The 22,305-nt window shown below is 33.8% G+C and overlaps 1 protein-coding gene across 2 annotated transcripts in view; it reads right to left on the bottom strand.

Annotated features, from left to right (window-relative positions):
• LOC149781856 (dynamin-like GTPase OPA1, mitochondrial) overlaps positions 1-22,305 on the bottom strand; it is a 98,538-nt gene that overhangs the window by 66,952 nt on the left and 9,281 nt on the right. Inside the window, exons 5-11 of one of the 2 annotated variants that reach the window (XM_089936051.1) lie at positions 16,467-16,517; positions 11,216-11,289; positions 9,614-9,667; positions 6,557-6,661; positions 2,847-2,933; positions 2,016-2,092; positions 561-678 (exon numbers count right to left, since the gene is read on the bottom strand). In XM_089936051.1, the coding sequence (XP_089792177.1) occupies positions 561-678; positions 2,016-2,092; positions 2,847-2,933; positions 6,557-6,661; positions 9,614-9,667; positions 11,216-11,289; positions 16,467-16,517 (566 nt within the window). The remainder of the gene's footprint in view (positions 1-560; positions 679-2,015; positions 2,093-2,846; positions 2,934-6,556; positions 6,662-9,613; positions 9,668-11,215; positions 11,290-16,466; positions 16,518-22,305) is intronic. The other variant, XM_089936052.1, reaches the window with a different exon arrangement.

Here is a 22,305-nt window from a genome sequence, read left to right as displayed (position 1 = left end):
GAGATGAAGGTGGGTAGTTTGTTTTGCCACCTTCTGAAATTTTCAAAAGAAAAAAGACAAAAGTAAACAATATACAAATTATATTCAATTAAGCAACTTGTACTACTGATAAGCCGAAACTTAACAGTGCAAATTTATATATAAAAAAATGATGAAAACGTGTCTCACCATTCAATATGACATGAATAACTGCAAATGGCAGGAATATGACAAATTCACTAAACACAACTATTGTATGTACCAGGGGTATATCAATTTCACCAAAAAGCATACAAATGTTGTATACAGCAGGTATATCAACCATCTGACTTATTGTAGCACTGAAAAGATTTTGCTTGATGGTCTAAAAGGTATGAAAAATTCCACTGAATTTTGGAACCATGGTTAACAGTTTTTTAGTTAAAGCATTAAACTAATTAAAGTCTGTGAAACAGGTGGCCACATAATCGGGACAAAGGGAGGTAATCTGCACATATTAACTTCACTTTATCTACATCATACAGTGAGGGGAAATGGGGTTGGTGTCTTTCAAGGAGGGCTGTATTAATCTTACAACTCACATCTGACTCTTTGGTCAAGTCAAATTCACGGTTGCTGTCTTTGAACTGGGCTACATGGTATGGTCCCTCACTGAGTGTCACCTTTACTGGTGCCCTCGTCATCATCTCACCAGATCCTCTAAAATGGTAGATTATAAAAGTGGTAACATGAAATAGAAAAGAAGAGAAGACAACAGAAAAGAAAAAGAAAAAAGAAGGGTAAAATGTTTCATAGAGGCATAACGGTAAGCACATTTTCAACTAATTGTAACTTGAATATTTATTACTGCCTTCAAATAAAGTGCTGTCTGTTGGGTCTAGTGCCTGAGCTAAGGATGCAGGCACTATAACCCATCAGAAGATACTGTAGGAGGGAAGTTCCAAAGAGGAAAGCAAAAATAATTAAATTTAATATTTCACATGACATCATATGACACTGGCATGCGGCAACATTGCCCGCTGTAACAGATGTAATGATCATAGCTAGCTATAGTATCCCCAAGGAAAATGCATAATGTTCTTAAATAAATCCCTGTAGTTGGCCAATCAGAACTAAAGAATTTATCACATGATATACCATATATACTCACTATAAATACATGCCAACTACAGTGTAAACCCCAGATCTGCCATTGCATAATGGGTTTATGTAGTTTGTTAGGAGTAATTGTTATGTATATTTAATTTGTATTTTGTGTTGTCTTTTCTCAATGATTATGTTACATATATCTATACTGTGTGATTGACCTTGGTCAGTAATTGAGTTTAGGGCCTACCTGACAAAAATCTTGTTATTTTGTAAACAACATATTACATAGCTAATATTTCTCTATCATTTTAGATTACATATTCAGATCACTATTACTTGAGGTAAACATGTTTACTCAAAATTGAATTTAGGACAATGGTGTTCCCCTTGGGAATTACTGGTGTAATGTCTCTATTATATGTTCGTTGCTAAAAAAAATTCTAAGAGACCTGACCTTACCACTTAGAATATTCTGGAAATGTAATGGGAAAATGACCCTCTTCCTGGTTCTGTTATTATGTCTTACAGGAGAAATAAACAAATTCTTCATTCCTATTTTAACATCAGTCTTTAGTTGAGTCATTTAGTTGTGTTCAGTTGCAAGTATTTATTTATGGATTTATTTCAATTATTCAAAGGAATTACAACCTGCTCATAAACTTCCAGATTAAGTAACTATTTCTGAATTCCTGTAAATTCATTTAAAGACATTTTGGATCATACTGTGATACATCAAGACTGTTAGCACAACAAAATATTCCAGACTATTGGCACATCAGCAGAGCAGATTGCACTTCATTTGGAACACCACAGGAACTCATTAGAAATACTCAATACTTTTGCTAATTTGTTGCTGTACAGATTTGTTCAAAATCATAATCACTGTGATCTTTATCAAGTAACATGAATAATATGATTCTGAATTTTGAATAGATGTCTGACTTTACCTTGGGAATATCCTTGCCTGAGCAATCATTTCTAAAACACTTGTTTTCCCTGAGCTTTGATCTCCAACAACAATCACCTGTAAAAATATAAACAGTACAAAATTCACAGTTAAAATCCTTTTGTTAATTGCTACATTCACAAAAGAAAAATGTTAAATTATAAGTACTATATATTTCATTGTTAGCTATATCACATGGATGTTAGCTTACGGTGACTGTTTGATATAAGCTAATGATCGAGAGTTATCTCTCCACTGAAAAAATTTCCAATAAAGGTTCCACTCCTAAAAGAGTTTCTGTGCGTAAATGATATGCAGATTTTTAGAAAAACCAGATGTTTTTTTAAAATGTAAAATGTTTCCTAAATAATACTTACAAAATTATTATGCTTTAGAAGTACATCTCTAACCATGCAAATCCAGCTCTCTCAAGCATGAAAAAAATTATTACAACATTGCTTTTTATACCAGTAAGTTTATATTCCCAAACCCTAAGTGTTTTGTTAAATCATTAAACATGTAAACTGGGATCAAGATGTGAAAAATGTTAAAAATGTTTTATATGTGCATCAGTATGTAGTCCAACATAATAAGAATTTATATACATTCATATGTGCACATACATGCCCAAATAGGCACACACATACCTATGCACAAACACACACACAACTCTAGGGACATCAGGCTTTTGTTAAGGAAACTCTTTACCCAAAGACAAAGAGAATTTTGTACCAAAGCCCTTATCCAACATTGTCCTTCATCTTGAAGCTCAGTATTGGAAATCAATTGCAATAAAATTTATAATGGTCTACAAAATATATATCATTCTTACCCTGGGTAGATGGTCCTGTGTGTTGTAGCTAGAATCATAATCTGCAAGTTCATCCAGTACTTCTGAGTACATATCTATCAAAGACTTCTGAAATGCACCAAGAAATGTAAGCAAGTTTATATCTATACAAGACTTCTGAAATACACCAATAAATGTGAGCAAGTGTCAAAGACTTCTGAAATATAAAAATAAAATGTAAGCAAAGTTATATCTATACAAGACTTCTGAAATATAAAAACAAAATATAAGCAAAGTTATATCTATACAAGACTTCTGAAATATAAAAATAAAATGTAAGTTATATCTATACAAGACTTCTGAAATATAAAAATAAAATGTAAGCAAAGTTATATCTATACAAGACTTCTGAAATACAACAATAAATGTGAGCAAGTGTCAAAGACTTCTGATTTACACCAAAGAAATATACATACAGTACAAGTCTATACCCCAAAAATGTGAAAGACACAAATGACTACAAAACAAAAAGGTAAGTGAACTCATTACAAAGACCAGCTTGATTGCAAGTAATTCCTTCATTATGTTGAATTTGGATTTCTACTGAACAATGCATTAAGTCATAAGGCAGGAGTTATGTTTATGAAAAGTTTATGTTTGTTATAACTAATTTTCTCAAATATTCTACAGTTTACTAAGAAATATTTATGGCAGCTTTCCATACTGAAAATTAAAAAAAAAATGTTTTTAATAATTTATTCTGTCATATTTACTCATATCATCATACATGAATGTAACATTTATTTTACTCTTTTTCTCATTTATTCTGAACAAAAGATCTGAAAAATATCATGGTGTTTGATTTAATACATGCAATTATTTTGACCTACCGATTATCAACAATAGTACCCAGCTGTGCACACTTGGCCACATTAAGAAGTTACAGGTTGAACAAAAATCTGTATTGATAACTACTTCATGATATCCTTTACAAGCTGCATCCAACTGCAAACTGCACAGACCGATTTCTGTAACTGCAAACTGCACAGACTGATTTCTGTAACTGCAAAGACCGATTTCTGTAATTGCAAACTGCACATTTGCACAGACCGATTTCTGTAATTGCAAACTGCGTAGACCGATTTCTGTAACTGCATAACGCACAGACCGATTTCTGTAATTGCATAATGCACAGACCAATTTCTGTAATTGCAAACTGCACAGACCGATTTCTGTAATTTGCATAATGCATCAGCAGATTCAGGTCACTGAAGTTTTTTTGGAGTAATCAGTAGAACCATTTCGGATCAAGAATTTTAAAGTAGATTTCAGGCCTTTGGACAATGTAATTGTAGTATCTGGCAAAGAATTTCAGGCCTTTTGGCAAAGAAATTGTACTATCTGGACAAAGAATTTCAGGCCTTGGAGCAATGTAATTGTAATATCTGGACAAAGAATTTCAGGCCTTGGGGAAATGTCACTGTAGTATCTGGACAAAGAATTTCAGGCCTTGGGCAATGTAATTGTAGTATCTGGACAAAGAAGAATTTCAGGCCTTGGAACAATGTAATTGTAATATCTGGACAAAGAATTTAAGGCCTTGGGGCAATGTAATTGTAGTATCTGGACAAAGAATTCCAGGCTTTTGGGCAATGTATTTTGTAGTATCTGGACAAAGAATTTCAGGCCTTTGGGCAATGTAAACTGTAGTATCTGGACAAAGAATTTCAGGCCTTGGGGCAATGTGCTGATGTAGCGGTCTGTTTAAACAGGTAATTTGCACATTACAAAAAATTTATGTCAGTATCAGATCACGATTTTTCTGTTGTAACACTCAAATATAATAGGGAGCACCATATATGCTCACATATAATTCAACCCAACTATAAGCTGGTCCCTCCTTTTTGGGGCTACAATAAGCCAATTTCTCTTTGACACTCTGGGTATGTATTTTTCAAGCCAGAAGGAGTGATTTATCATCAGTGATTCAAAGTTACACTTTGGAAAAATAAACAAGCCAAACTGGGTAGATAGATTGGAAAAGAACAAAAATACCAGAGCAAAATGCAATTTTATTATTGAGTGGAATGTCATAAATAAATTGAGAAGTTACAATTTGTTATAATTAAATAAATTAAAATCCATAATACTTGACATTTTAAATTTATTTATGTAATAAATCCATGAATTCAATTATTAGACACATACCAACATAAAAATAGAATGATCCGATCCACAATATCTCATAATATGTTAATTCCATGCTTCTTATAAATAAACAATGAAAGTTAAGTCCAGATTTTTGTGATTCACAGTATCCTATAAATGTCACTATCTGATGTCATCTTTTACGAAGTCCAAAAATTCATCCTCAATCTCTGATAAAGTTATGAAATCTTAAATTGTCATCTAGTCATCGTAAATATCATCTAACTCTATTTTGTTGGCTTCACTGTCTTGTGTAGAGACTGAGCTTGGGCTCTGTGAACAACACCTTGATCTTACAGTCTGCAAAATCTATTAAAGCCTTCTACTGAACATGTATCAATTGTGCTGTAGGATCAAACAGAGATCAAATAACCACCCTCTGTTTCTTTGCACTGAGAAAGTATCAAACTTGTGGCTTGATCAAAGTGTAGTCACATGGGAAAACAGAGGAAGCAGTCTCCACATGCTAAGGAATTAAGGTCAAACATTCAGCAGAACTCTAAACAAGTAAACAACATTTTAAATTCATAGCAGAATCAAAGTGAGTGCTGCCTTTACAGCGAGTATATATGGTACATTCATTTTGATCAATTTTTCATCATAAAGTAAATAGTACTTTAATGTCATAGTAAAAAGTTTTGACTGAAATTCAAAGTATTTGACTTAATAATAAGGAGAATCAGCCAAATTTGATGTGACTGCTAATGTACCCTATGGAAGAGGAGGCATAAGTAACTTTCGAGATTTAAAGACGGTCACAACTAAAAATATATGAAAATTCCAAAAGACTGTAAAGACAGTTATCATATGCTAAAGACTTTGCCACTGTGCTAGTGCATGTCACAGCAACACAAGTAGGTTGTTTAGTGCCATGACATTTGGAGTAAAGTGAATTGTCTAATGCCACCAGTATTAGCCAACCCAAGATGATCCAATAATAGGATTTTAACCAGCATCTTTGTGGTCCCCTGAGTCTGGCATGCTAACAACTGAGCAACCTCAACCATTAGTTTCCCCTTGTGATATGCAAGCTTATTATACATCACCAAACCTACAGACGTTTGTCACTGAGGACTGATTAGCTTTATACCATATACCTGCCAAAAAATTCTTCTGATATTGAATTTTATCATAACACACACACACACACACACACACACACACACACACACACTCTCTCTCTCTCACACACACACACATGCCTCTGTTTTGTACAGAGTTCTTGCAAAATAAGTGCTGAGAAGTAAATTAAAAAAAAAGAAAGTTTCTTTTCATTGTATTCTAAAATAATTCTTGAGCTGATGAAGGATGGGTTTGCAGCAGTTTGCTAAAATACAACCACAGTAAAGGAATATAATGATTTTCCTGAACTTTAAAATACACCTATTCACACAGCACCAATGCAAAGAGATTTACAATTTACAGCATATAATTTGTACAAAGACCTTGATATGTTAAAGCAGAAATACTGCTGAATGACATGTTTTAAAAAAATCTATCCAATCGGAAAGTTTGGAAGAAATAAACATAAAAAGTGAGCATACCTTCATTGTTCTCTTTTTTCCTTTTTTGTCATCTTTGAGGATTAAATTTTTTCTAAGTTCCTTGTTTTCTTTCTCCAATCTGTCTATCTCTCTTTGATATCGAATCTGTTTGGATTAGAGCATTTTTAAATATAAGTCTCTCAAAGGCAGTGACAATTTATTAACTAAAAAAAACTGCCAAGAATCTAAAATAAGGCCCATTTTGTTCTTTTATTCTTCTGAATTGCTGTGTTTTGAAACCAACAAGGATATTCCTGAAAAACTGCAACGTACCAATTGGTAACAAAACTATTTGTTTGTATGAATGATTTAACATGTTCACAAGATACATGTATCTGTAAGTGCAATACAAAATCATGGCCTGTGACCTTGAACTGACATCCAAAAGAAGACCACATGCTAAGTGTCATTGTCAAGATGTACCATACGTTAAGTGTCATTGTCAAGATGTACCACATGCTAAGTATCATTGTCAAGATGTACCATATGTTAAGTGTCATTGTCAAGATGTACCACATGCTAAGTGTCATTGTCAAGATGTATCACATGCTAAGTGTCATTGTCAAGATGTACCACATGCTAAGTGTCATTGTCAAGATGTACCACATACTAAGTGTCATTGTCAAGATGTACCACATGCTAAGCTTGCTTACATCTGTAATTAAAACAAACATTTAATTGAACTGGAATTATTCAATGTATTATTTGGGTATATCCACAAACTGAATCTGAAAAAAATCTATTCATACAGATGCAAGTGCTGATAAAAACCGAAGTCAAGACTTTTGACCTCAAAATCAATGCTGGAGAGCTGAAAATTTACTTGCTTATTGAAATGCAACTAAATATAAAGTCTGGTCAGAATTCACTTGTGTATGTACAAGCCACTGTGATCATAAGCCCAGCATATCAAAGAGTACAAAAATGCAAGCAATGACACTCCTTTGACTTGGTTTTCATTCATAACAAATTACAAATGCCAATATTCATTCATGAAAAGTAGTGACAACATTTTCAATCAGAACCAACTACATAATTTAGTGAAAACCCATTGCTAAAATGACCATCCAATCAAAAAAAGCCAAATAAATATGTTCAAGACAATCATCAATGCATCCATTCTGATGGTTGAAGGGCATCATTTTAATACAGTAAAGAGTAAATATTGCAAGAAAGAAATGGGTTATTAATTTATAAAACAAATACAACAAAATAGCCTGTCATTATCATCATCTGATAAAACTTTACTGATTTTATTTAATAAACCACAAAAATCTAGTGAACAACATTTAAGTAAAGCAGGAAACAAAAACCTGATAATTCAGCCCACACCTACCAAATATTTGTAACAAATGTCCAGCAGACATTTTGACTATCAAAAAGAGGGTAAACATGTCTTTGTAGGCAGAATTTTATAAGGCTGATAAAACCAATTTTTCCTAGCAAAATTTTTTTTCAAGAATACATACCCAATCATAATACCTTAGGAGAGCTACTACTACCTCACAAATCCAGCCCTTCCAGATAATACTTTTAGCTAAAGAAGCTGAAAGTTGTCTGCCAGCCTGTTTGGCGGTCAGGCAGAGTGATCTCCCCTTAAGTATATGTCTTGGTTGTTGTTGTTGTTGTGGGGTTTAACGCCATGTTTCAGCACACGATAGGCTATGTATGGCGGCCAGTATTAATGGTGGAGGAAGAACCCGGGAAAACCCCGGGAAGAACCACCGACCCACGAGAAGCTACTGGCAAGCTTTCTCACATACCCACATTGCCCGAATCCGAGACTCGAACCCACGTAGACAGAGGTGAGATGGCAGTGATCCGTAACGGAGAGCGCTTTAGACCACTCGGCCACTCGGGGCCCCATATGTCTTGGAAGCAAAGCCTAAAATTAAGTCTGTTACAACTTCCACTCATGCCAAAAAGAATGCTCTCATCACTAGAGACCTCGCGAAGGCCAGAAGCTATGTGGACAATATACCAATGCAAGTTTTTCACTTCTAAGGAGAGTATACTCCATCTATATTTCAAACTTTTTCTATCAAAACAAAGTTCTGCCTCTACAAGTTGCTAAAACTTTGTCATCACCACACATATAGGTACTTGCATATGAAGCCTAAGCGACTTCATATTCAGTTCAGGCTATACTTATTTTATATGTGCAAGTCTCTAGAGCTTATATAACTATATGTGTAATTCCATTACGAACAGGTACATGTCAGCTAGTTTCTATCCAAGGCATTCACAGCGTCGAGGCACCAACTTTAATGTATTTACTTGTACTACAGTGTTATGACTGGGTAACGTACTCAAAGAAGAACCATATAAATCTAGTGAATGACTTGATAAACCTCATAAATCTAGTAAAGGACATTAAGTCAAGCTATTAACTGAAACCTGAAAATTTAAGTCCAACCTACCAAATAAATGTAATAGATGTTCAGCAGACATTTTGACTATCAAAAAGGGGGTCAACTTAAGTATATTTTACAGGCTGAAATTATTGGTGCTCATTATTTACATATAATTACAACATTTTAAATAAATTCATTTTAAGGGTATTTTACAATAAGGCATGTTCCAGTAAAATATACTTGGGACCTAGGGATGGCACTGTGAATGTGTTGTAGTCACCCATAATTTAGAATTTATATAATTTTCATTTCAACTCTCTGAGTTATCTGAGTACCCTGGCATATTTTATTTTAAAAAGTACCTTCCCTGGGTACAATGTATGATCAAATGGAACAGTCCTAAAATGGGAAAATAACTAAATTAATTACTTAAAGGTTAGAAAAATCCTACATTGGGTTCTGTCTCCTAATTTTATTGAATGGTCATTTTACATTGTATAGTATTTTGCCCATCCGTCCACCTTGTAAATGTGACAAAAAGCAGGGGTGAACTTATCACTGAACAAGACTTTAATTAAAACTTTGCCCAAATTTTACAAAAGCTGAGGATGGTCTTATAATCCTAGAAATACTGTAAATCTTTTACCTTTCTTAACAGTACAATATATCAAATATTGAGGCAAATATTCAGTGAGACATTTACCTGAATTTGCATCATTTCATCTTGTATTTGTTCAATCTTTTTCTTTTCTTCAGACTGAAATGAAAACAAGATCCCCAAGAGAAGACATTTATCTCATTTACATATTCATGTCATTGTGCATGAGTGGTCAAAATATATGCTAAGCAGATTTTTAATTTAAATCCTGATTATTTTTTATTACTTATGAATTTGGCCTGAAAAAACTCAGCATCAACAACACAAAATCTTAATACAGTGAAACATTTTAAGACTAAAACCCCTGTATACCAACATCCATTTTGAAACTAGTTTTCTAGTTTCCAAACTTTTTTCTAGCATAACATTAATGCAGTAAACGAAACAACTCTTAAAACCAAAATTATAGTTTTGTCCCAAGGGCTCTGAATCTGAATATGAATTAAACATCAAATATCACTCCCATTCACTCCGATCCCCACACATAATCTTGCATCTGAATCTGAATATGAATTAAACATCAAATATCACTCCCATTCACTCCCATCCCCACACATAATCTTGCATCTGAATCTGAATATGAATTAAACATCAAATATCACTCCCATTCACTCCCATCCCCACACATAATCTTGCATCTGAATCTGAATATGAATTGAACATCAAATATCACTCCCATTCACTGCCATCCCCACACATAATCTTGCATTCATTCATCACCATCTCAGAGGCAAACCACTCCATCCCTAGCCCCATCTTCTTTCCAGTAGCAGTTAAAGGAAATTTTAAGACTATTTTGCACACATGCACATTATCCCCCTCCAAATCCAATAGGTCAAAAGTCTAGATACCTTAGTGAGGAAATATTGTTTGACAGTGCACACACACACACACATACATCATATAATCTATAGGAATGAATGACTGTACTAAAGATATTAAATCTAGCTTAAAAATTTATCATTTTCAAATTCTGAACAATCTGGCCAGAAATGGTCAAAAGATTTCACAGATGATAACTGGACAATTGCAACTAAAATTTCTTTTTAAAAGCTAAATGGTGGAATGAGAGAATCCATATAATTCAATTGATCAACTAAGTACCCATCATGTTATACAGCTTCAACAATCTAAATTCAACATTTGATGCTGAAACTATTGCCAAGAGCTGATGCAATTTGTTGGTATATGATCCGTGGTTCCTTTTAACTAAAGGATCACTCTTAACTTAAGTTCTTACTTTTTGGGTACTTTACACCAATTGCCTATGATTTATGTATAAGAGAAGAAAAGTAAACAAAGTTTGACATACAGGTACTTGATTGGCATTGAATTCAAGACTTTTGAAAAACCAAGGATGGGAGTTTCCTATTTTCAATGATTAAGGTTCTAAACATTTTTGATTTGAAAATACCAAACATATCAGCATTTTTTTTTTCTTTTCATTTTTACCACATTAATGACCCTTTCAACAAATCATTGGAGTAATAAAGCTTAGGAAGTGCGAGCTAAATGGCCTTTCCATGGTCACATCAAGGCACAGTTAACACTGGCTGACCAGATCTTACATTAGTCTGTGACCTAATTTACTGGGTCTAAACTACTCACTGTTCCTGAAACCATAATGAAAAAGGGAAGGTAACTTACAACTTTTTGCTTCTCAGCAGAGTTTCCTTCCCCTGGCTTAGCAGAAGAGAAGGCATTCATATTTGTACCAGAATCTGTAAATAAAATGTAAGAAAGCCTTTCATTAATACAAATATTTGAAATATTAAGTACAGACAAGAACAATGCATAAGATTTTCCTCCATGACCTGGAATTTATTATAATTAAAAAGATCCTGTGATAAATTTATTGCAGTGTAAACTGTTAATTTTAACATGATTCAACCTAAATGAATTTTATCACTTCTGACAATACCAAGAAAAGTGATAAATGTGTTTATGTAAATATACCACTGCCCCCATGCATTCCAGCCCCACACCATGATAGAGATGAATCTGCTTCCTTTTGTTTTAAAAGCACAAACCTCCTCTGAATATAATGTTAGCAGAATAATTTCTCAGCATGTGATGACTATAATATGTACCAGATGGACCAAAAACAGCAAGCTGCATTCATAACGTTTTCTGTCATACATCGCATTAAGCTGTAATTCCAAAAGAAGAAAAAAAAGAAGCAGAAAGATTTGTCAAATTGTGCATTCTTTGATGATGACCATGGTATGTTCCTAGCTTTACAGCAATCCATCAAAAACTGCAAAAGAAACACACTACCAGATTAATGAGACTAACAAGACTGTGTCATACACAAAGGGCAATAACACAAATTGTTCATGCAGTTATTTGTTGATATGTGCATCTTAAGGTCATGACCAAGTTTAATGGCAATCAAACAAGAACTGCAGGATTAGTTATGGTAATGAGATTATGTCATATACTGCCAACAAAGCATGTATAACACTCATCTTGCCTGATGTAGCTAGAACAATTAGGAAGCAGGTTCTGTATCACAGGTGAGTCAAAAAGGGCTTAATTAAAATATATCAGAACCCATGGAAGATTCCATTTCAGACAAAGGGTCATAGCCATCAGTCAAGATGAGTCAAAGTTTAAAGGTCAGAGAGAATTTTGTTCTATCCTATACCATCCCTTCCATGATGATGAGGCATGTCTAAAATCGTGGAATGGTAGCCCTCAATTGTGAAGGCAGCTAACTTTTTTCTGGAAGTGGCAAAGGATGAAGTAAGCTACATATGGAAATGAGACTTTTAATAGAAAGATATGTTTCTGCTTACACCACTTGAATAAACTTCCATTTCCCCTCTTATGCTTTTAAAATAGTAGACCTTCCTCCCTCAGCATATCTGTCCACCACTTGTTTTAAAAACTTTTCTTCTGAGGGTTTGTTTCATATGAGCCAGGCAGTAACTCTGGAATCAGATTGGAAATATGTATTCAAGGCTGCTTGGTGGGAAGAAGGCAGAATTATTCTGGGAATCTCCACAGCTAAGTCCCCACAGCTAAATTCAACAAACCATTGATCTAGGAGTTTTAGCAGCTCAGTTTTTAAAAGATCACTGATCTGCTGAGGACAGCAATCAAGATTACACAGCAACTTGTCTGCTTTTGCATTAATTTTGGAAATGAGGGGTTGAAATAAGGGCATATTCATCAAGATATCTCCTGACAAGGAAAGACAATCAAATGTCCAGACTTTTAGATCGCAGACAGAAGACTGAGGAGTGAATGGAGCGAGTCCACTAAAAAAACAAGCCCGCATGGGATGTGACTGACATGAATACGAATTTGATCATGACACCACCTGAAAAAACTCCAAACCAGAAGGCAGAGGACTGGAGACTTTCCTTTCAACAAACATTCTGATGGAACTGACAGCAGTGGAGTTGTTGGATACCTTTTACTAATGTGTATTTAGGTCATGTGACTTGAACATCTGTGGATGTCATTTGACTGTCATATGATAAATGTCATATGACTATTACCATAGTTCAACAACACATCAAATTATAAAATTAAGTAATCTGAAATGACTCTGAACACAGTCAATCAATATGTCCATTATGTAATATGAATTTTTTAAAACAAAATAAAAACATGACTCAATCATCATTATGAATACATGTAACAGAACCAGGACATTAAATGGCAGATTGCAATGTTTTGACCAGTAGATTGTCTTCTAAAGCAGTACATATTTTTACAGCCTACAGTGACCAGTCTATACAAAAGAAAAACCTGGCTAACAGCCTATAGTGACCAGTCTATACAAAAGAATAACCTGGCTAACAGCCTACAAGTGACCAGTCTAATATACATCACTAACATGGCTTATAGCCTTCAAGTGACCAGTCTAATACATATCACTAACTTGGCTTACAGTCTACAAATGACCAGTCTAATACATATCACTAACCTGGCTGGCAATCTACAAGTAATCAGTCTAATACATATCACTAACCTGGCTTGCAATCTACAAGTGACCAGTCTAATACATACCACTAACCTAGTTTACAGTCTACAAGTAACCAGTCTAATACATGTGACCAATCCGGCTTACAGCCTACAAGTGACCAGTCTAATACATGTCACCAACCTGGCTTACAGCCTACAAGGACCAGTCTAGTACATGACCTGTGTAGCTAATCTCAGCTGACAGCATGTATCAAAAGAAATGCCGACATGAAGACAAATACTGAAAACACAGCATTACAATTTCTATCAGTCAAATAAATCCAGAGACTTTATTTTTATGAACTATCATGAGAAGAAAATCAAGGTCATGGCCATTTTTCAGTGACCCTGATTTGCCAGAACATGATGTGGTGACACATCAGTTTCTACTTAAAGTAGGACTTGACTTATAGGCAAGTATATAGGGTAAGCACCAGGTCAGAACAGAATAGAATCACATGTTCTCTGGTGCACAGTCATTGGATACTATTTTATGCACATCCTAAAGCTCTCTGTCATTGACTTCTCTTCTTACCAGATAATACAACCTGGCAATGAGACTAGCTGCAAATATATTTTGTGACAAACTGTCATATTCATCATCTCATGTCATGCTCCTTGTTTATGATCAAGCAAAAGGAGTACAGTCATTTCAATGGCAGTCAAATGTTTCTCTAAAACAATGATTACTTATTTTATCAATAACCAGAAATACTATTCAATTTTACATCTACCAGCACAAGTGATTAAAAGTGACTTCTAGGTCAAAATGGCCATGTGTGCTTTCTGTATTGCATTTGCAATACTAATTTATCTGAATAATTTGAATACACATATCACAATAACATAAACATCTTACTTACCATTAGTACTCACTTATAAATCAAGTCCAACTGCAAACATCATAGACCCAGATCTGCCACTGCATAATGCAGCAGCTGATCTGGATCCATGCAGTATATTAAAAGTAATCAGTAGAGTAACCATCACAGACCCTGATCTTCCAACATATTACCATATTTGCTGTATATATTGGGACAAAATAATTTTAAAAATTCCTGCCCCAGAACTTTTGGTGAAACTTTTTTCACCTCGATCATATGTCCAAAGATGTAAGAATCAAAATAAATTTGCTGAATTTGCACAACCACCACCCCAGCATGTGTCAATAAAATAGATAAACAAAATGCTTATTTGATACTAAAATGAAAGAAACTAACTTTGTATTGTTATCATTTATTACTTTTTTTCTCCATCATAAGCATTAAAGAATAATATATAACCACGAACTCTGTATACGTAGCACAGGCATCACAATTGTAGCGTGTTTTGCTTATGTTCAATAACACAAAGAACATTGTTTATTGACATGAACATTGAGAAACAAAAGTCGTGTTTGGTTGTACTCCAAGGTTTGAATATGTTATCCGACCGAAAACTGGATCCAACAAAATCGCAAACAAGATGGAAATAATCAAACAATTGCTTGAAAACAACTGCCATTCATGCATGACATGGCGTTAGGTGCAAAATAACCAAGACTGAATTATATTCAGGTCAACTATATGACAGTATCTCGCAAATAAAAATCAATATTTGAAAATACATTCACTTGAGTGCAAGTGACAATCTTTTCACTAGTATGGGTTACAAAAAGTATTAATAAAGCAAGTTATTGCTGTGCATACTATTTACCTGCAGACATCAGTGTGTTTTCATATTAATTATAACTACAAATGCCAAGCAAATAGAAGCCAGGTGGTGAATAAACACAACTGACAGCGAGCAGTAAACTCCTATTTTGAACTTACCGACAGGACATCAAAGACAAAAGTTATTTTGATAACAAAGCAAGCCAAACACGGACGCTGACTTTAAATAAGTTTAAGCCAATTTGTTTTAAAGGATATCAGTATAAAGGTTATTTTATTACAAGGCAAGACAATCTTGGATGCCAACTTTGGATTCTTTTAAGTGTGCCAATTTTTTTTATATATACAAAGTCAGCTGAAATATGGAAGCTAATACACCAGTATTCATGGGAATTCTGAAAATAAATTGAAACTAAGGAACAATTTTCAAAGTGACACAATATAGTGCTTCATGCATATAAATTGATGACCCAGCATCACCAAGAATATTTGGAGCAAATAAAATCATCATTTGATGAATTTCTGAAGGCCAGAAGAGAAGATGATTTTTACAAACAATATCATCATTAACATGGATGAAATTCTAGCGTACATTGATCTCATTCCTGGACAGACAGCCGATAAGATGGGGGTTAAAAGTGCAAAAATTATCCCTTGCAGTTTGTGCTTCAAGAGATGTGTTGCCTCTAATGATAAATTTTTTACGGCATGAGAAAGCTATAAAAAAAATACTCATGCACTGTAAAAAATGGATCATATGTGTGTAGGATTAAAGAGTTTTATCTAAAGTACAAAGTTTTATATTTTTTAAAATTAAATTTCTGTTGGAGTGCATTTTCCAACATGTAATTTTTGAATATCTAAAAGGTGTCCAACAACTTACGACTTGAAAAAAAGATGTGTCCCAAACCATACAGTACACACACAAATTTCTGTCAAAATTAATTTATGGTGACCAACAAATATGGTGTCCCAACATATACAGTAAATATGGTATGCAATAACAGATCTGGTCCATGTTTGTTGCAGGTGGACTCAACTGACAAGCAAGTATATACAGTATACATGATGTAATGGCAACAGAAAAAGTGGTAACTGAATTTGTAACTTTTATCTCTAATACGGGCATGCTTTGCACTAAGTTTTTCAACAAGCCAACAAAAGAATGCCAATAATAAGATTTCAGGCACTTATCCACACATTTTGATCACAATATAAGTCAGTCTTCTCATCAAAACATTGAGTAATAAGTTTCTGAAGTGTCTACCAACCTGCTAAATGTATATCTGCTCCCAACACTAGTGGCTTTGCTTGATATAGACCTGCACAAAAAACAAAAGGTACCAAAAGATTTCGGCAAAAGCAACCAAAATTTCATTTTTAACACACAGTAAAATCTGGATAAAGAGTACACCATACAAGAGATGTGCCAGCTATATGTAAAATGTTCCTCCAAGAGAAAGCCCAGGAGCAAGCCTGATAAATTTATCAAAAACGTAGTCAGTGGCTTATTACCAGACAAAGATCTCATTAGTAAATTTGCCAAACCTTTATTAAAATTTGGGACATCAGACAAATACAGTACATTTATTCTATGAACTAGATGCCCCATGAAATGTCCAACTCCTCTACTGTATGCCACGTTACAAGCCATTGCCTTTTATTTCCACCGGCGAAGCATAAGCACACCATAGGTATCAATTTTCTGATGTCACTGTCACTGGTGTATGCAACAACATTTAAGTTTTTGCATTCAGCTCAGTTTCTCTGATACAGCTATATTTATATGTCCTTAAACTTGTTGGAGGGTATTGCTCATCACAGGTAAAAAGTCACAGTGACTTGCTTTTATCATACTTAATTGATTTGTTGGGTTTATTACATGCTAACTTTGACAATAGCTAAAAATATTACAAGTTAAATGTTACTGGATTATATTAAAAAAAATCATTCAAGCAGACACTGCTGTATTATGCAGTGGCCACGAGTGGCAGAGTGAAAGTGGTCTAAAGCGCTCACCGTTACGGATCACTGCCATCTCACTTCTGTCTACGTGGGTTCGAGTCTTGGATTCCACCAATGTGGGTATGTAAGAAAGCTTGCCAATAGTTTCTAGTGGGTCATTGGTTCTTTCCGGGGTTTTCCCGGTTCTTCCTCCACCATTTATACTGGCTACCATGTATAGCCTATCTTGTGCTGAAAAATGGCGTTAAACCCTACAATAACAAACTTATTATGCAATATCAACGACAAAATTCTGTTAACATGACAACAAATGTGTATTTGTTGAAGACTCACATGTAATGCAGCTCTAAAGACCAAATGACTCAGATCAAATTAAAATTGGGGTTTTAAGAGACTTTTGGTTCACTGCATTATTTTACTGAAAGAAAGGAACACGTGGGACAATAAAACTATTTCAATGTAGAAGGTGTTTTATGATATTCAGATTTCAGTCTTCATAGGTATTGCAATATTGTCATTCTAAGAAACAGATCTGCTCAATAATGAAGATTTTGCATTTTAAAATATCCTCACATGCCATACTTAATTCCTCTAAGGGTCCTTTACATACTGGGAAGGCACATAAACACGGCTCCAGTAAAATATTTGAGAATGCAAGTTATGGCTACACTTCTCTATAGACTGAGGTTCCAGAATGACGTTTTCTGTATTGCATTTGTATTGTACAGCAGAAAACTACAGACTTAATTTGAAAAATCTGAGAATCCAGAAGAAATTAAAGAATATAGTTTTGCATGCATAGGCACTTATTATCTATGTCCACCTATTTCACAGGTTTTACAGTTACTGTATTAAAAGCCCATCCTAGGCTGGGACAAGTTGCTTCACCATCAAGGTAGAATAGGAAGTAATGTCATAATTAGTGACAGTAGTAATGCTCACAACTGCTGCTGCTAATGGTGTGTATAAAATTATTTCTGTACATGTTTATTACACCAGGCTGAGTTTCTTCTATATTCAAGTTAAGTTTATTACAGAAATACAACTATTACTGGATATTATCAACTTATTCCATATAAAAATCTTGACAGATGATCTTGAATGAGCGGTAAACATAGTAGCGACAACTGGTTCAATGACTTATTTTACCCTTTTGATTGCAAACCTAGTGGCACATGACTTGAGTAACTATCATTCTGAAGTTAATTTAGGAGTAATTACTCAGTATTTATGTATGTTTAAAATTTCTAAATGTGTTTGTTATTTGCAACACCTTCTTTAATTTAACTATAAAATCATCCCTTATATTAATATTCTTGAGAATTACTAAATCTAGTCACACTTTACTGTAACTAAACCAGGGCCCCAAGGCTAGATTTACCAGGTGTAGGATTTCATATTATGACTATAAATTGATAATTACTAATGGTCATTTGTGACAAACACCATTTTTGTGGACCTTTGTTCCATATACTTGCTTATTTAAACTACAAAAACAGAATTGTGGCTTTCTCATATATTCAACTGCATTCTAAAATACTCTGACCCTAAATTAGTGATTATGGTTGAACATGTATTACTTTCCCACTAAAGCAAAGAAAATCATTCACAAATAGTTCCTTTTCTACTTAAGTATCCCCATCCCCTACTGGATGTTCTCAGATATATTACTTCCTTTTTTGACAACTGCCTACAAATTGCTCTCTGAATCATGAATCATAGAATAGTAAAATCAACAAGAGGGATATACAGGCACAGCTCAACTTACTTTTGCAGCAATTATAGAAAAGATATGCTCGTTAGGAAATGAAAAGTTTAATTAACTCTGAGTAAATGGCACCAGTAACAAGACTGTCTAACACTATGATGCAAAGATTTTTATTCCAGATCATGAAAAAGCTGGGCAGTATGAAAGAATATATTTACCTATATTTTGGTTCAAGACGCATACAGAATCACATAAGCCAGTATGGTTCTGCCAAAAGATTTTATCATATTTGGATGTGGCCCTGCACTGATATGGCACAAATTTCAAAATTCTAATAGTTTAGTTGAAATCTTTACATAAAATATAAAGTGTACTTTCTTATTTTCATCATCTCACTATCAATTTACTTTAAATTACACTTGTCCATCAAACTCTTTGACCTCTAGTGCAGTTTAATATGCGATATTTGATGAAAAGACTGAAAAGAAGAAAAAAAACATGGCAGCATCTGCTTGAAAGAAATGGCTGCTTTAACAGGTTAAAAAATTCTTAGAAGATAATTTGAAATGGAATGGCTGCTTCAAGAAGTTAAAATGTGTTTAAAAGATATTTAAAACTCTGAATATACAGTAGAATCTCAATGGCTGGAACACAGTTGTCTCATGAACTTCTTAGAATTTGTTAAACCTCATTTATTAAAACGACATATCTCTGGAACACATTTGTCGTGTCCCTTAGGTGTTCAAGCTGTATGGTATATAAGTATTCCCTCATAATATTATTCAGGGAAGACAATAAAATGGTACAGATACACAGGCAACATTGCCTGATATTGTGACATATTATCCAGAATAATATAATTCCAACAGTATACAATGGGATCCATGATTATACCTGTGTTATCTCAGGGAGAGTGTTATAATGAAATCCATGATTACACCTGTGTGATATCAGGGAGAGTGTTATAATGGGATCTATGACTATATCTGTGTTATGGAATCCATGACTATACTTGTGTTATATCAGGGATAGTGTTATAATGGAATCCATGACTATAATTGTGTTATACAAGGGACTGTGGTATACTAAGGTGCTTTATGGTGAGGAACCATGGATTATAATTCCCTCTATTAAAGAATATGTTCTGCCTTTTTATTTTTTGGGACAAAACCCAAATAATGGGACACAAGTTTATAAGTTTAATTTTGACTTTTATTATTTATAAATATCTAAGTAAAGTTTTATCCACAATTCATAATTTGTACAAATCAGATGATATGCAATGAAACTATATACTTGTTAAGCCCATTAGTACTGGGAGCAGTATCTCTATCCTAACACCCAGAACTAATTTCAGATGAATATGTGCATCCTAACACCCAGAACTAATAATTCAGGTGGACATTATTGTCTGTAAACATATCGAAGTAAGCAAGATGAAAACACTTTTACTTAAAAGATGGGTATGATAGTAATACAAGAAGTAATTAGTGAAAATGAAATTAGTGTGAGAAAAACTTCACAAAAGTATTAGTATAATGATGAAAAGAGATAGAAATGAACATAATCAAATTACTATTGTTTTACTTAGATTAACATATCCTTTTCCATTCAGTATTACACAGATGTAATAATACCACACAACATGAAACAGTATGAAATGACATCATATAAGGCAAAGGCATAAAGTTCAAGGCCTCAAAATGAAATAAAAAGTATTTTCACTGTGTTTTATCCTCCAATTCTATAGAATCAATACTTTCTTTCTAGTCATCATGTGATGCACTCAATTTACAAGAGTGCAAAAGTCTTGCAGAAGACAGAAATTTATTGACAAGTTTCATAAACTTCATTAAGTTAAACACAAAACTAAGTCTTATAGATAATAATAATTTTGATGACAGTTGGTATTGGTTACTAATCTATCAGCTTCATACACTTTATCTGCCTATTTCTACAAAAAATACCAGTTCTAAGAGATAGCACATTTTGTGAATTCTTGTTTTTCAAATTTAGAATTTCTATATTAAGTCACTGTCAAACTGTCTTTAAACAAATCAAAACAAAAGCAACTTTACAACCACAAATGGGACAAGCTTGTTTCAAGCAGCCAACTCTCGCAAGTGAAAGGTTGTTGATTACTTGAGGTTCATTTCAAAAATAATTTTAATAACATGACCTTATCAACAAATAAAGGTGGTTCTTTAAGACAGGTGATTTTTTAAAGGCTTCCTGCATGGCTTAATGGACTGTACAACTAAGACCTATAAGCAGATGACCATAAAACTGGACTGAAAAATTAGGCAAACTTTGTCATATGATGACCAAAAAACTGGACTGACGAATTTGGCAAACTTTGTCATATGATGACCATAAAACTGGACTGACAAATTAGGCAAACTTTGTCATATTAGATTAATGCAATATTAATCCTACATGTACTGTAAGTCACACAATTTTAGTGATTTTGATACGGAAAATAAATTTAATAAAACATTTGTCACTGAACTGATATTATTATCAAATGTTCGTTACTCACCAATTTTGTATGCACTTAACATGCTAAATTTAGTGTAGTATGACCTACAGTATAACCACAATTTGACACTGATGAAATCCAAATGAAGCCACAAAGATATATCTATCCCAAGAATTTCATTATTTTTTCTTTGTGTTAATGCTTGTGGCTTCAAAAGAACTATAATTTCTAGGTGTTTATATTCAAGACTGCATAATTTTTTCTTTGGGTCTATAGATTCAGTTTCTAACAACAAGCATGAAATCCATCAAAAACAGTTAATTCACAATATTTTCCTTGCCCCAGTTTCAAACATACCTCAACTGGAGTAAATCCTGATATCAAAATGTTATCTCCAAACAAAATATAATCAAAGTAAAATATGCATGTTATGTATAACCTAACTTAAGTGAATTCTCAAACTTTTGAACTTCAGATGTTTGATGAATACTGGGTCTGTGCAAAGAAAAAGAAACTTCCAATACCCATGCAAGCACTACATTGAAATAATACATATATATAATAGGGATAGACAAGTAGGGAAATTTTACCAGGTACTGGGTCTGAATAAACCAGTAAACTGTTTAAGTCATCAAATAATTTAAGTGCCCAAATTTACATGTGCCTGAAGTCAAATACTATTTACCTTAACATATCAGTACACTGTCTAATCTATTAACCAGAATATGACTGATGTGGGAGTGACCATTAGATGACCAATCTGCATAGTTAAAGTACAAGAAGTATAGCAACCCAGTTTAAAGAACAGTACCATCCAGTCTTCAACGAGTGCAAGGTGAAAACAAGAAAATGACATCACATCACATTCAAACCCTCCAATGAACCAACGAGTCTGCAACTACAACTCAATACTTTATTTCTACACCCATTATAGACAGAAACATATATTTATCTTTTA

Source organism: Sinohyriopsis cumingii, chromosome 15, assembly GCF_028554795.1.
Source record: "Sinohyriopsis cumingii isolate HCF-2022 chromosome 15, ASM2855479v2, whole genome shotgun sequence".
Taxonomy (NCBI): Eukaryota; Metazoa; Mollusca; class Bivalvia; order Unionida; family Unionidae; genus Sinohyriopsis; species Sinohyriopsis cumingii.
Note: the sequence above shows the minus strand (reverse complement) of the source record. Positions and strands in the feature narration are given on the sequence as shown.